This window comes from Rhamphochromis sp. 'chilingali', assembly GCF_963969265.1.
Source record: "Rhamphochromis sp. 'chilingali' genome assembly, chromosome: 15".
Lineage (NCBI taxonomy): Eukaryota > Metazoa > Chordata > Actinopteri > Cichliformes > Cichlidae > Rhamphochromis > Rhamphochromis sp. 'chilingali'.
Window position 1 is genome coordinate 24,214,447 of NC_137942.1, and position 14,031 is coordinate 24,228,477.

The following is a 14,031-nucleotide window of genomic DNA, read 5'->3' on the forward strand; positions in this document are numbered from 1 at the left end:
GTGGTGAGAAGTTTCATCTAGAAACTTTCATGTCTCTTTTAGCCTCCAACACTTGCCAGCCACACCACACAATAATTATCTGAATACTCCATCTGACTTTGACAAGGGGTTTGTGCTACAGGTAGCAAAACACCCCCATCCTAAACCTCACCTTGTGTAAAAATGCTCACAATAACATTTCTAGGTTTAGGTTTTAGATAAGTTTGGTTGGTTTGTTGGTTGGTTGATTGTGTTATGGGGTCATCTCTACTGGATAAAGACAGGGCTGCAGAGTTGTTTTTTATGTATATTAAAATATTTTTTGTATTTAGTAACAACAAGCAAACACAATTGAGTTCTATTACATCAGAGAGAAGACATCTCTAAAGCTTGTATCTCCAAAAACTAGGCAAAGTTCTCTATATTCATGAATAGAAACACAAGCTAGAGGAAAACTAGATGTATCTGATGTTAGAGTGAAATATCCCTTTATTTTGGCATATGTGCTTAGTGGGGTTCTTTTAAAATGAGCTTTAAAATTATGAATTGCATAGTGGAAATATGTGTGTGGGTCTAGAAATAACTGGATCTTGGATCTTTCCTTCCCACAATGTCAATATGTTAATAAGCCCTTTATAAAGCAGAAATAACTGTGTAAACATAATGAAATGACATTGAAATAGACCACACAAAAATGCAGCACATTGTCAAACTGAAATCATTTGGAGGCTCCAATTTATGCAGTTATAATGCAGTGGCCCAGATTGGGCCCGTGGGCATCACTTCAAGCTGCCACTGGATAGAGAGCAAAAGCTTATGTTGTTGAAGAGTGTGGAATAAATGAAACAGAGAGCGGGAAACAAGCGGATGAGAAAGAGAGAGCAGATGGAGAGTGTGTGGAACGGACAAGATGGTGGGTAATACTGCCACAGAGGACCCTGCTGTCAGGTGCTTCTTCTGGCAACATGTGTGGAAACACTCAAATGGACAGTAACAGCAGTTGTTGTGAGAAGCAAGGGTGTGTTTAATTCATTGTGTCTCAGTATTTTCCCCTTTGTGTGCAACATTTGAATCAGTGTATCTGTCAAATTCTGCTAGCCTCATGCTGAAGTGTTTTATACCAAGGGCAGGGATACTGTGATTATAATCAACAATCAAGAAATTGATTATTTAAGGAGACGTGTCATTTTCAAAATCTACAATCAAGAGACGCCCTCGTGAATGTAAATACAGAGGGTTTATAACTGGTTACATTCAAGCAGGAAGGCAAGGTTAGACTTTACCAAAAAAACAAACCATCTAAAAGAGCCTGCATAGTCCTAGAATAATTTTCTTTGGACAGGCGAAACCAAAATGAATGATGAGTAGGGAAAAGTCTGGATAAGGAGAGAAATGGCTAATTATCCAATCACATCATCTGTCTAGCATGGTGGAGGTAGTGTTATGGCATGGGTATGTAAGGCTGCCAGTGGAACTGTGTCACCAGTGTTTATTGAAGATATGACTGCTGATAGAAGCACCAGAAGTTTCGTCAAAGGGCGTGGCCGTGGCACCAGATTAAATTTTGGTCATTTTGGTAAATTTTTTTACTTGTTCTTATTACCACATACATGGTCCGATCTGGACCACACATCTCTTTAACTGCAATATTTGACAATGGCCACAGTGCCACCTAGTGGGAACAGGAAATGTCATGTTTCAAGGCGGATGGTCACAACATCAGCCCAAACCAGTACTCCACCTCCACCTTGCTGGCGTCTGAGTCGGACTGGAGCTCTCTGCCCTTTACCAATCCAGCCACAGGCCCATCCATCTGGCCCATCAAGACTCACTCTCATTTCATCAGTCCATAAAACCTTAGAAAAACCAGTCTTGAGATATTTCTTGGCCCAGTCTTGACGTTTCAGCTTGTGTGTCTTGTTCAGTGGTGGTCGTCTTTCAGCCTTTCTTACCTTGGCCATGTCTCTGAGTATTGCACACCTTGTGCTTTTGGGCACTCCAGTGATGTTGCAGCTCTGAAATATGGCCAAACTGGTGGCAAGTGGCATCTTGGCAGCTGCACGCTTGACTTTTCTCAGTTCATGGGCAGTTATTTTGCGCCTTGGTTTTTCCACACGCTTCTTGCGACCCTGTTGACTATTTTGAATGAAACGCTTGATTGTTCGATGATCACGCTTCAGAAGCTTTGCAATTTTGAGACTGCTGCATCCCTCTGCAAGATATCTCACTATTTTTGACTTTTCTGCTTTATTTTCTTTTTCTAATCTTGAAATGGTGGTCCCCATCACCACATGTTCATCTTCTACATTTGAAATGCGTTTCTCCGTTTGCTCTACTCTCCCCACACAGTCAGATAATTTTTTCTGCATTTCGTTCATGGCTGCCACAACCTCATCTGCCTTGCTGGAAAACTTGGCCACAGCGCCCTCCAGCTTGTCCCAAAGTGCAGTTTGCGCGTTTGCAAGCTTGTTTTCAATACCTGCAAACTCCTCTCGTATGGCACGCTGCAACCTCTCCTCCATGTTGCCACTATCCGTGGGGCCGTGTTCGCTCATGGTGGCTGGCTTGTTAACTGCGCAGGTCTCAGACGCGCTAGCTTCACCGCCAAACACCGATATCTTGGTTTGCGTGGTTGACTTAGTCTTCTCCTTGGTAGTTTTACCAGGTCCAGGCATCGTGGGTCTATAATGTATTTCGTTTTCGTGTTTCGGAGCGTTTTTCCTTAATTTTAAGGATTTAGCAAAGTTTCTTGCAGGAGCAGTTCAGAGCTCGACCGATCACTACGGTGACGTCATCGGAAGTCCCCATTTTTGACTTTTCTGAGCCTGTCAAGTCCTTCTTTTGACCCATTTTGCCAAAGGAAAGGACATTAATAATTATGCACACCTGATATAGGGTGTTGATGTCATTAGACCACACCCCTTCTCATTACAGAGATGCACATCACCTAATATGCTTAATTGGTAGTAGGCTTTCGAGCCTATACAGCTTGGAGTAAGACAACATGCATGAAGAGGATGATGTGGACAAAATACTCATTTGCCTAATAATTCTGCACTCCCTGTAGTGGGTATAGGACAGGGGTGTCAAACTCAAATACGCAGTGGGCCAAAATTCAAAACTGGAACAAAGTCGCGGGCTAACATTAATATTTATTGAAAAAAAAATCTTCCTCCAGATATAAGAATGAATCTTTTCTTATGGACTCAAATAAGTTTTGCTGGAAAACTGAATATGGAACAAGCAAAGCTTAATACTAAACAATATATATACTAGCTGTATAATAGGTAATAGGTAGTAGGCCAGCTCTAATAGTAATTTGGTATGGCTTCGCGGGCCAAATGTAATTAGGCTGCGGGCCAAATTTGGCCCGCGGACCAGAGTTTGACACCTATGGTATAGGAGATGTTCAGCGAGACTGGACCGCACCAGAGAAAAAGGGCCCTCTCGTGGCTGCTTGCAGCTTTAATTAAATATGAAATTGAATACAGACAAACCAAACAGGTCCAACAAATTATTGAGCTAAGTGTGTGAATCCACACATACAGTTCACACTTGTGCATATTTGCAGACAGAGACACAGAAATGCAGACTAATCCTCATTTGTATCGTGCCAAAGTTAAATAAAAGCAGAACTCTTCTGCTAATCATTTGTTATAAATAGCCCCCAGTGCCTGTACTTTACTCATTTCTTGTTGGCGGCGCGGCAGTAGCACGCAGCGGCCACTCCGGAGCCAAAACTGGTGCTGCATTGTTTATTGTTTACGTTTTTGTGTGTAGCGTGCTTATTTTGCACTATGTATGGATAACGTCGCAACTGGTGTCAGTGTTCGTGCATACAACAGCCAGACACTTTTCAACCTAAATAACCTAGTTGACGACATCCAGGAGGGGCTGCGGGAAACGCTGCGTGAACTCGGCTTGCTCCGCGAACCAGGCCTCGAAGCCTCGGCGTTGCCTGATGCCGGCGGACGGAGGTGGAGACATCGGAAGCGTTGCGCGAGGAAGCGGAAGCGCGGCAAGCGGGCGGGAGTCTGTGCTAGGCTAAAAACAAACCCTAGCCGGCCGGCTCTACCGTCCATCATCTTATCCAACGTCTGCTCCCTGGATAACAAACTGGATTACATCCGACTCCAGCAGGCCACACAGCGTGAGATTAGAGACTGCTGTGTCTTTGTTTTCACGGAAACATGGCTCAGCGAAAGAGTACCGGACGCCGCTATTCAGCTAAACGGGCTGGCCTCGTTTCGCGCCGACAGAAATGCAGCTCTGTGCGGTAAGACTCGCGGTGGCGGCTTGTGTGTTTACATCAACGAGAAATGGTGCAAGAACTCTGTGCTAGTCTCTAGTTATTGCTCATCGCTGGTGGAGTTTGTGACTGTTAGATGCAGACCTTTTTACTTACCACGGGAATTCACCACTGTTTTCATTATCGGAGTGTACATTCCACCTAGCGCTAATGCTAAGGAAGCGCTATGGGAATTGTATACAAAGATCAGTGAACTGCAAAATACACACCCGGATGGACTGTTTATTGTTGCTGGGGACTTCAACCATGCAAATCTCAAGTCAGTGCTTCCTAGATTCCATCAGTATGTGGACTTTGCAACGAGGGGAGAAAACACGCTGGATCTTGTTTACACAAACATCCCCGGCGCATATCGGGCAGAGCCCCGCCCCCACCTCGGCTACTCAGACCACATCTCTGTTATGCTAATTCCAGCATACAGACCACTCGTCAGGCGATCAAAACCGGTTCTGAAGCAGGTGAAAACCTGGCCAGCAGGAGCCATCTCTGCTCTTCAGGACTGTTTTGAGAGCACTGACTGGAACATGTTTAGAGAGGCTGCAACTTACGGCGACTTCACTGACTTGGAGGAGTACACATCATCAGTGTCCAGCTATATCAACAAGTGCACCGATGACGTCACTGTCTCCAAGATCATCATCTCACGACCCAACCAGAAACCGTGGATTACTGCGGAAGTGCGTGCACTTCTAAGGACCCGAGACTCTGCCTTCAAAGAGGGAGATAAGGTGGCGCTTAGAAGAGTGAGGGCTGAACTTTCTCGGGCCATCAGAGAGGCGAAGCGCGCACACGCCCAGAGAATCCACAACCACTTTAAGGACAGCGGCGACACACGACGCATGTGGCAGGGCTTACAAGCCATCGCTAACTACAGGACGACACCACCTGCCTGTGACAGTGACGACTCCCTCCCAGATGTGCTTAACAACTTCTATGCTCGGTTCGACAGGCAGAACGACGTGGCGGCGAGGAAGACCACCCCTCCTCCGAACGACCAGGTCCTGTGTCTCACTACAGCTGAGGTGAGGAAAACTCTACGCAGAGTCAATCCACGTAAAGCTGCTGGACCAGACAACATCCCAGGCAGAGTGCTCAGAGAATGTGCTGATCAGCTGGCAAATGTTCTCACCGACATCTTCAACATCTCTCTGAGCAGTGCCGTTGTCCCCACGTGCTTCAAGGCCACCACCATCGTCCCCGTGCCCAAGAAGTCTTCTGTGTCCTGTCTCAATGACTACCGCCCTATCGCACTTACACCCACCATCATGAAGTGCTTCGAACGGCTCGTCATGAGACACATCAAGACCCTGCTGCCCCCCTCACTGGACCCAATGCAATTTGCATACCGCCATAACCGCTCAACGGACGACGCCATCTCCACTGCACTCCATCTTGCCCTGACACACTTGGACAAGAAGGACTCACACGTCCGAATGCTGTACATAGATTTCAGCTCAGCATTTAACACGATCATCCCCCAACAACTGATCGGAAAGCTGAGCCTGTTAGGCCTGAACACCTCCCTCTGCAACTGGATCCTGGACTTTCTGACCGGAAGGCCTCAGTCAGTACGGATCGGGAACTGCACCTCCAGCACCACCACACTGAGCACTGGGGCCCCACAAGGCTGTGTGCTCAGTCCTCTGCTGTTCACACTGCTGACTCATGACTGTGTAGCAACACACAGTTCAAATCACATCATTAAATTCGCTGATGACACGACCGTGGTGGGTCTCATTAGCAAGAACGACGAGTCAGCGTACAGAGAGGAAGTGCAGAGACTAACGGACTGGTGTAAGGACAACAACCTGTCTCTGAATGTTGACAAGACAAAAGAGATGGTTGTTGACTTTAGGAGGACACGAGGCGACCACTCACCGCTGAGCATCAACGGCTCCTCTGTGGAGATCGTTGACAGCACCAAATTCCTGGGCGTACACCTGGAGAAGGACCTCGGCTGGTCCCTCAACACCAGCTCCCTGCACAAGAAAGCCCAACAGCGTCTCTTCTTTCTGAGAAGACTGAGAAAGGCCCGGCTTCCACCACCGATCCTGACCACCTTCTATAGAGGAACTATTGAGAGCATCCTGAGCGGCTGCATCACTGTCTGGTTTGGGAGCTGTGCCATATCAGACCGCAAGACCCTACAGCGGATAGTGGGAACAGCAGAGAAGATCATCGGGGTCTCTCTACCCTCTATTGAGGACATCTACACCACACGCTGCATTCGCAAAGCCACCAGCATTGTGGCTGATCGGACACACCCCTCTCACACACTCTTTACACTCCTGCCATCTGGAAAAAGGTACCGAAGCATTCGGGCACGCACATCCAGACTGTGCAACAGCTTTTTTCCACAAGCCATCCGTCTCCTCAGCAAAAAGGGACTGACTGATAAACACGCACACACACACATACACTAACATTATCACTCAGCTTAACTCAAATACCTCAAAACATTGAGACTGGACTGACTAACCAACACAAAGCGCAAACACACTGACCTACACCACCAAACCATCGCACACACCAACCTGTAAATGCTCTTTTGCACAATATTATTACTAGATATATTTTTTTTTTTTTTTTTTTTTGCACTAACTTGTCTTGTAGCACCTTGGTTCCTGGAGGAACGTTGTTTCGCCTCACTGTGTATTTTTAAACTGTATATGGTTGAAGTGACAATAAAGTTGAACTTGAACTTGAACTTGAAGTATTTTCTGTTCCTCTACAGAATTAACAGACTGAAAATGGCTGTAGTGCTGTTGGAATACTTGATGGTGCACTGAGAAATGCTAGAACCTGCTTAAATCCTTGAGCCAGCATGGAGAATTTTTCTGAGGGAGTAGATAATTTCCTGTAACTCTGTCTTCGTCGCCAACAGCTGCTGTTGAAGTACCCTAGAGTTACACAATGGACGCACAAAAGGGTTCAATAAGCAATTACAGCACTGTGATAGTGCTGGACAGCTTCCTGACGTGTGAATGTGAGACTCGCCCTCTAGGTGTTTTTCTGGAAAGGCAAACATAAGGAAATGGTTTTAGTCATCTTGGCTAGAATATATTATTGAAATTGACAGATTTAGCTATGGAGCAGAAAAGTGGCCCTTGGCTAAACTTTTCATACAGTAAATAAATCAATAAATTTGAGGTCTGCAGCCACAAACGCCCACACACAGCCATCCACTGTCAAATTCAACAGTATAACGAGAAAAACAGATGCACAAGACTAACTTGATACAACAGGGGCTGAAAGCATGATGTTACGTCACGAGGAAATGAAATGTACATTTAAGAGAGGCTGATTTAGAGCAATGAAGTCAGAAAAGGTGAAGGGGCAAGAAAAAATAATAAAAATCATACAGCAGAATATTTTTCAAATATTTTTTTCTCTCCAGGAAAAGGGACCGATAAAATAGGGCCAAGCAAACAAGGTTGTAAGTGTCTTTAGGGCAGAGCATGTATGAGGGAAGTGGTGGCGGTGGTGGTGGTGTTGGGGGCGGTGGTGATGACCAAACAGCAGAGTCGAGTTCCACTCAGAGAGCTCACACTAATCTGACTCGACATGCTGAACCGGGTCTATTTTTATTCCTTACAAATCACTCCTTTTGCTCGGGACTCGCTCATGCCACTTTTTCCCCATAGTTTGTTGCTTGTATTTTTATTTGTCTCTTCTGCCTTACATCTATGGTCAGCGGGCACACAGATCAAAGAGCAAAGAGCAAATAGCAATCATACAAATGCTCACAAATTCTTTCTTTTTATTGGCTACCTGTTAATTTATCTGGAATTTGGTGACTGATAATAAAAAGATATTCTCTGACATTACAAACCATATAGCTTCTTTAAAAAAATTGCAAAAAATGAATAAATATTTGAATGCTCAAAGTATAAAAATATATGAGGTGGGTGGTGGTCTGGTGGTGGGGGTCCACATTCATATATCAAACCAAAAACAGTCTATATTTCAAATCAAATCAAATCACTTTTTATTGTCACATCACATGTGCAGGCACACTGGCACAGCACATGCGAGTGAAATTCTTGTGTGCGAGCCCCACAAGCAACAGAGATGTGCAAACACAACAACACAAACGAGCAAAATACAAGAATGGCCAACCTGAAACTAATAAATATATGTACAATATATAATAGTGTATGCATTTCTGGATGTGTATACTAAATATTTTCCTACGTGTGTGTGTGTGTGTGTGTGTGTGTGTGTGTGTGTGTGTGTGTGTGTGTGTGTGTGTGTGTGTGTGTGTATACACATTTTTACAAATTAAATAGTAAAAAAATAAAATAAAATAATAATAATAATAATAAAATATATAAAATATACAGAGTTGAATATGTGCAAAACAAGTGGCATTTATATACAGTGTGGAGTGCATAATGTTGAAGTTCCAGTAGTGAAGCTGAGGTGTCTATGACGTGTTCAGCAGTCTGATGGCCTGATGGAAAAAGCTGTCTCTCAGTCTGCTGGTACGGGACCGGATGCTGCAGAACCTCCTTCCTGATGGAAGCAGTCTGAACAGTTTATGGCTGGGGTGACTGGAGTCCTTGATGATCCTCCCCGCTTTCCTCAGGCACCGCTTCCTGTAGATGTCTTGGAGGGAGGGAAGCTCACCTCCAATTATCCGTTCAGAGCACCGCACTACTCGCTGGAGAGCTTTGCAGTTGTAGGCGGTGCTGTTGCCATACCAGGTGGTGATGCATCCAGTGAGGATGCTCTCAATGGCACAGTGATAGAAGGTCCTGAGGATGCGGGGGCTCATGCCGAATCTTTTCAGTCTCCTGAGAAAGAAGAGGCGCTGCTGGGCCTTCTTCACTGTTTTGTTTGTGTGTACTGACCACGTAAGATCCTCAGCCAGGTGTACGCCAAGGAACCGGAAGCTGCTCACTCTCTCCACAGCAGCGCCGTTGATGGTGATGGGGGTGTGTACTTCTCTGCACCTCCGGAAGTCCACTATCAACTCCTTTGTCTTTGCGACGTTGAGGGTGAGATGGTTGTCTTGACACCAGTGGGTCAGGGCGCTGACCTCCTCCCTGTAAGCCGTCTCATCACCGTTGGTGATAAGACCCACCACTGTAGTGTCGTCCGCAAACTTCACAATGATGTTGGAGCTGTTAGTGGCTGTGCAGTCGTAGGTGTAGAGTGAGTACAGGAGAGGGCTCAGTACACACCCCTGTGGAGCACCAGTGTTCAGTGTGATGGGGGATGAGGTGATGCTGCCCAGTCTGACCACCTGGCGTCTGTCAGACAGGAAGCTAAGGATCCAGCTGCAGAGGGAGCTGCTCAGTCCTAGATCCTGCAGTTTCCTGTCCAGCTTCGAGGGAACTATGGTATTGAATGCTGAGCTGTAATCTACAAACAGCATTCTCACATACGTGTCTCTCTTCTCCAGGTGTGACAGGGCAGTGTGTAGTGTCAGGGCTATGGCATCATCAGTGGACCTGTTGTGGCGGTATGCAAACTGTAGAGGGTCCAGTGAGTCGGGTAGTGCAGAGCAGATGAAGTCCCTGACCAGCTTCTCGAAGCATTTGCTTACGATGGGGGTCAGGGCTACAGGTCGCCAGTCGTTCAATGAGGAGATGGTGGAGGATTTGGGTACAGGGACGATGGTGGCCATTTTGAAGCAGGCTGGGACTACAGACAGAGAGAGGGAAAGGTTGAAGATGTGCGTGAACACTCCAGCCAGCTGAGCCGCGCATGACCTGAGGACGCGGCCGGGAATCCCGTCCGGACCAGTAGCTTTGCGTGCGTTCACCTTCCTGAAGCACTTCCGCACATCCTCCTCAGACACAGTGTGCGCACTGACGTCATCCGCGGTGCGCACACTGTCCGGTCTCATGGTGTTCGCTGTGTCGAATCTAGCGTAGAATACGTTTAGATCCTCACACAGAGAGGCCGTGGTCTGCGGTGTGCTGGTTTTCCCTCTAAAGTCTGTGATCGTGTTTAGTCCCTGCCACATACTCCGAGGGTTGTCAAACTGTTGTTCCACCCTGTCCCTGTACTCACGTTTGGCTGCTTTGATCGTCTTCCGGAGTTGGTAATGTGCGTGTTTGTAGTCCGATGTGTTCACGGAGGCAAAGGCGGTGTTCCGTGCCGCCAGTGCCGCGCGAACATCTCCGTTAATCCAGGGTTTTTGATTTGGGAAGGATTTGACTGTTCTGGATGGGACGACATCTTCCACGCATTTCCTGATAAATCCACAGACTGAGTCTGTGTATTCATCAATGTCTCTGGCGGCCACGTGAAACATTTCCCAGTCCGCGTGATCAAAACAGTCCCGCAGCGCAGACTCCGATTGGTCCGTCCAACAGTGCACCGCCCTCCGGGTTGGAGCTTCCTGTTTCAGCTTCTGCCTGTAGGCGGGCAGGAGCAGGATGGAGCAGTGATCTGATTGGCCGAATGGGGCGCGGGGGAGGGCTTTGTACGCATCCCGGAAAGAGGTGTAACAGTGGTCGAGTTGCCGGTTTCCACGTGTGTTGAAAAGGATGTGTTGATGGAGTTTTGGTGAGACTTTCTTCAGGTTTCCCTTATTAAAGTCTCCGGCTGTGATAAACGCTGCCTCTGGGTGTGCGGTTTCCTCGCTGCTGATCGCGCTGTACAGTTCCCTGAGTGCACGGTCAGTGTCGGCTTGTGGGGGAATGTAAACAGCCGTAATAATCACTGCTGTAAATTCCCTCGGTAGCCAGAATGGCCAGCACTTAATCATCAGGTACTCCAGGTCCGGTGAGCAGAAGGATTTGACCGGGTGCACGTTCGCATAATCACACCAGCTGTTGTTGATCATGAAACACACACCACCGCCTCTGCTTTTCCCAGTAAGATCCTGTGACCTGTCTGCGCGGTGCACAGAGAACCCCGGCAGTTGTATTGCGGAGTCCGGTACTTTGTCCGATAGCCAGGTTTCTGTGAGGCAGATCACGCAGCAGTCCCGCATCTCTCGCTGGAATGAGATCCGTGCCCGACATTTGTTCATTGTTAGGACCACCTTTGAATCATCTATATCCACACATGAATAATCACTATATTTACTGGAAAATTATATGTTGTTACATGGGCACAGTTACATAGTGAGTGAGTCTAAAGAGAAACTTGATGACAATCAGGGTTAATTTGATCATTTCCATATGTCCATGTCTACTTTTGCACATAGTGAAGTGACTGTAATAAAGCGCCTTGTAAACAGTATAGATCAGTAATGAATGTATCAGTCTTTGATTTACTTTTGTTGCCGTTACTGATCAATTGGACAGCCTGATACAAATGTTTAGGATAGTACAGCACTATCCGGTCTTTAAGTCTAACGTCATTAGCCATGTCTGGGCCCAAACTCCGCTGCAGGTCTCAAAGTCAAACAATCACTGCGACATCACTAAGAGTTGAAGAACTGTCTAAATTCTTTCATCTGTAATAAAATGTGGCTTGTCTACCAGGTGTAACAATTAAGTTTAACATCCAAGCATCATTGAAAGCAGAATTTATTAAATTTAACAGAGATAGAAGTTAGCAGGAAATTAGCTCGCTAGTTTCCACCTAAACATGATATACCATGTTCTGACTCAGGGATTTCAGAAAAATAATTAAACATACAGCTCTGCTATCAAACTTCTGACACAAATGAAGATAGAAAACTACGGGTCGCGGGGGCAGCAGCCTAAGCAACAATTAAGTTTAATATCCAGGCATCCATGAAAACAGAATTTACTAAATTTAAGTTAGCTCGCTCGTTTCCACCTAAACATGACATACCATGTTCTGACTGAGAGATTTCTTAAAATTTTAAAACATACAGCTCTGCTATCACTTCCAACATAAATGAAGACAGAAAACTAAACAGCAGTGTCGTTTTGTAGGATTACTGAAATTTGGCTAGCTGGTATGTAATGACGTGCTATGTGATCGCTAGCAACACAGCTATGTTAGCATAACATAAACACAGTGAAGCTGGAGGACGAACGCTAACTTTTTCCACTGGATAAAAGTTGGGGGTTCCCGATGGTTAGGGACAAATGCAATTGCATGGCAGGGTGCTGTAAACGGACCGAACTTCAGTCAGGAGAACAACTGAGATAATCCATCCACAATACGAGGTTAGCCATTAATATACTGCTGGCATGGGCTGGGCTGTAGTTACATCATAAGGTTTTAAAAACTGAGCTTTAAAATGAATAGCGGTAATAGAAACCAAAAGAGGCCGACAGTGATGACTGTTTTAGGGGCTTGTTGAGATTAAATAGAACAAGATACAAACCATGAAAACATGTTCAAAACACAACAGCCTTATTAAACGCAGAGTTGGTTGGGCCCAGAAGCAAGATCATGTCATCACTTAAAGACCGGATAGAACTGAATATGGTAATATTGTAATTATATAATATCAAAATATAACCACCTCTTTGTCTTGTTCTGTCCTTTTCATCTAGACACAACTCCAAGAGACTACTACAAGAGCTACCCAATGGTAGACTACACCCACCGCCAGTCTCCTCCCACCTTCCAGCCTATCAACTTCCACCCCAAGGACAAGCCCTTCCTCCCACCACCAGATGTCCATGCACCTTTAGCCATTACCATCAACGCCTCCCAGATCCCCAAACCTAAGATCTCCAAGACCAACACTCACCCACTCACCTCCAGCTCAGCCTTCAAAGCATGGGACCCAAGTAAGAGCCACATTCAGCACCCGGCAGCCTCCCACATGGGCCTTGGCGGGCAACAGCATCACCCTATCCAACAGCAGCAGCACCAGACACTGCACCAACAGAACAGCAGGCGCCAGGCCTACTCCAACAAGAGGCAGTTCAGCATTGAAACGCTGCCCGAGCTCTTCTCGCAGCCGCTGGGCTACGGCCATTCGCCGCATATGCACCCCAAGCACAAGGGACTGGCCACTAACAGCAAAACAGAGGTCACTGTGTGAACATGGGGCAGGATTGATGAACAGACAGAAGACAAAAATGGAGCAGTTGAGGGGAAATGTTCTAATATCTTTTATATCCTCAGTTATAATGGTGTGCTGGAGCAAGCAAATATCGTATCTGGAATTTTTTTAACTCTGCATTTTCCTTGTCATTGTTACCAAGAATAACAATAATGTGAGTGATATTTGTGTACTTTTATGACCACTAAAGCAAAACAGATAAGTTGCAGATAAGCTGTGAAGGTGGTGGATTAGTGGATTATTTGCTTTGACTCTTTGAACCCAGCAGCGTCTCTAAATAATTGAGTGGCAGTTGGCACAGCTCTCTCCTCCGTCTCCTCTCAAGCCCCTTGTACCTCGGTGACATTTTGCTCAGGTGCCGAGTGCCCTTCCACTATGTACAAATGTTCAAATTCAACTCATACACGCTTTACCCCTCAAACTGGCCCAGACTCTAACACTGACAGGAGAGGAGGGTAGAGGAGTGTGTCCCCCAAGACTCTAGCTTCCCATCAGTAGACACAATGCCATTGTGTTGTCACCACTCATTGCCCTCCAGCCCTCCAAAGAATGAGATATCAGCCTCGCAATTCATACTAGAGTGGAGGGCAGGATAGTGTGGGAGGGATTCATCTCATTCCAGGCGCAAGTGAGATGAGAAAGATAAGAATAAATGAGGAATGCATACACATGTACATACTACACACTTGTCAAAAATTATACAAGGTTCCCAGCAGTGTCAAGGGACCACAGAAAACCCCACCTCCATCCGAAAAACTGGGCAAATGAACAGGCTGGCCCTTTAGTTATT

General features: G+C 46.1%; 1 protein-coding gene across 1 annotated transcript in view; it reads left to right on the forward strand.

The window, feature by feature from the left end:
- Window positions 1-13,361, forward strand: part of LOC308412281 (protein shisa-8) — a 135,651-nt gene extending 122,290 nt beyond the window's left edge. The window contains exon 5 of the mRNA XM_080906510.1: window positions 12,724-13,361. Coding sequence (XP_080762636.1) covers window positions 12,724-13,220 — 497 coding nt within the window. The 3' untranslated portion in view covers window positions 13,221-13,361. The remainder of the gene's footprint in view (window positions 1-12,723) is intronic.
- Window positions 13,362-14,031: the final 670 nt, after the last annotated feature.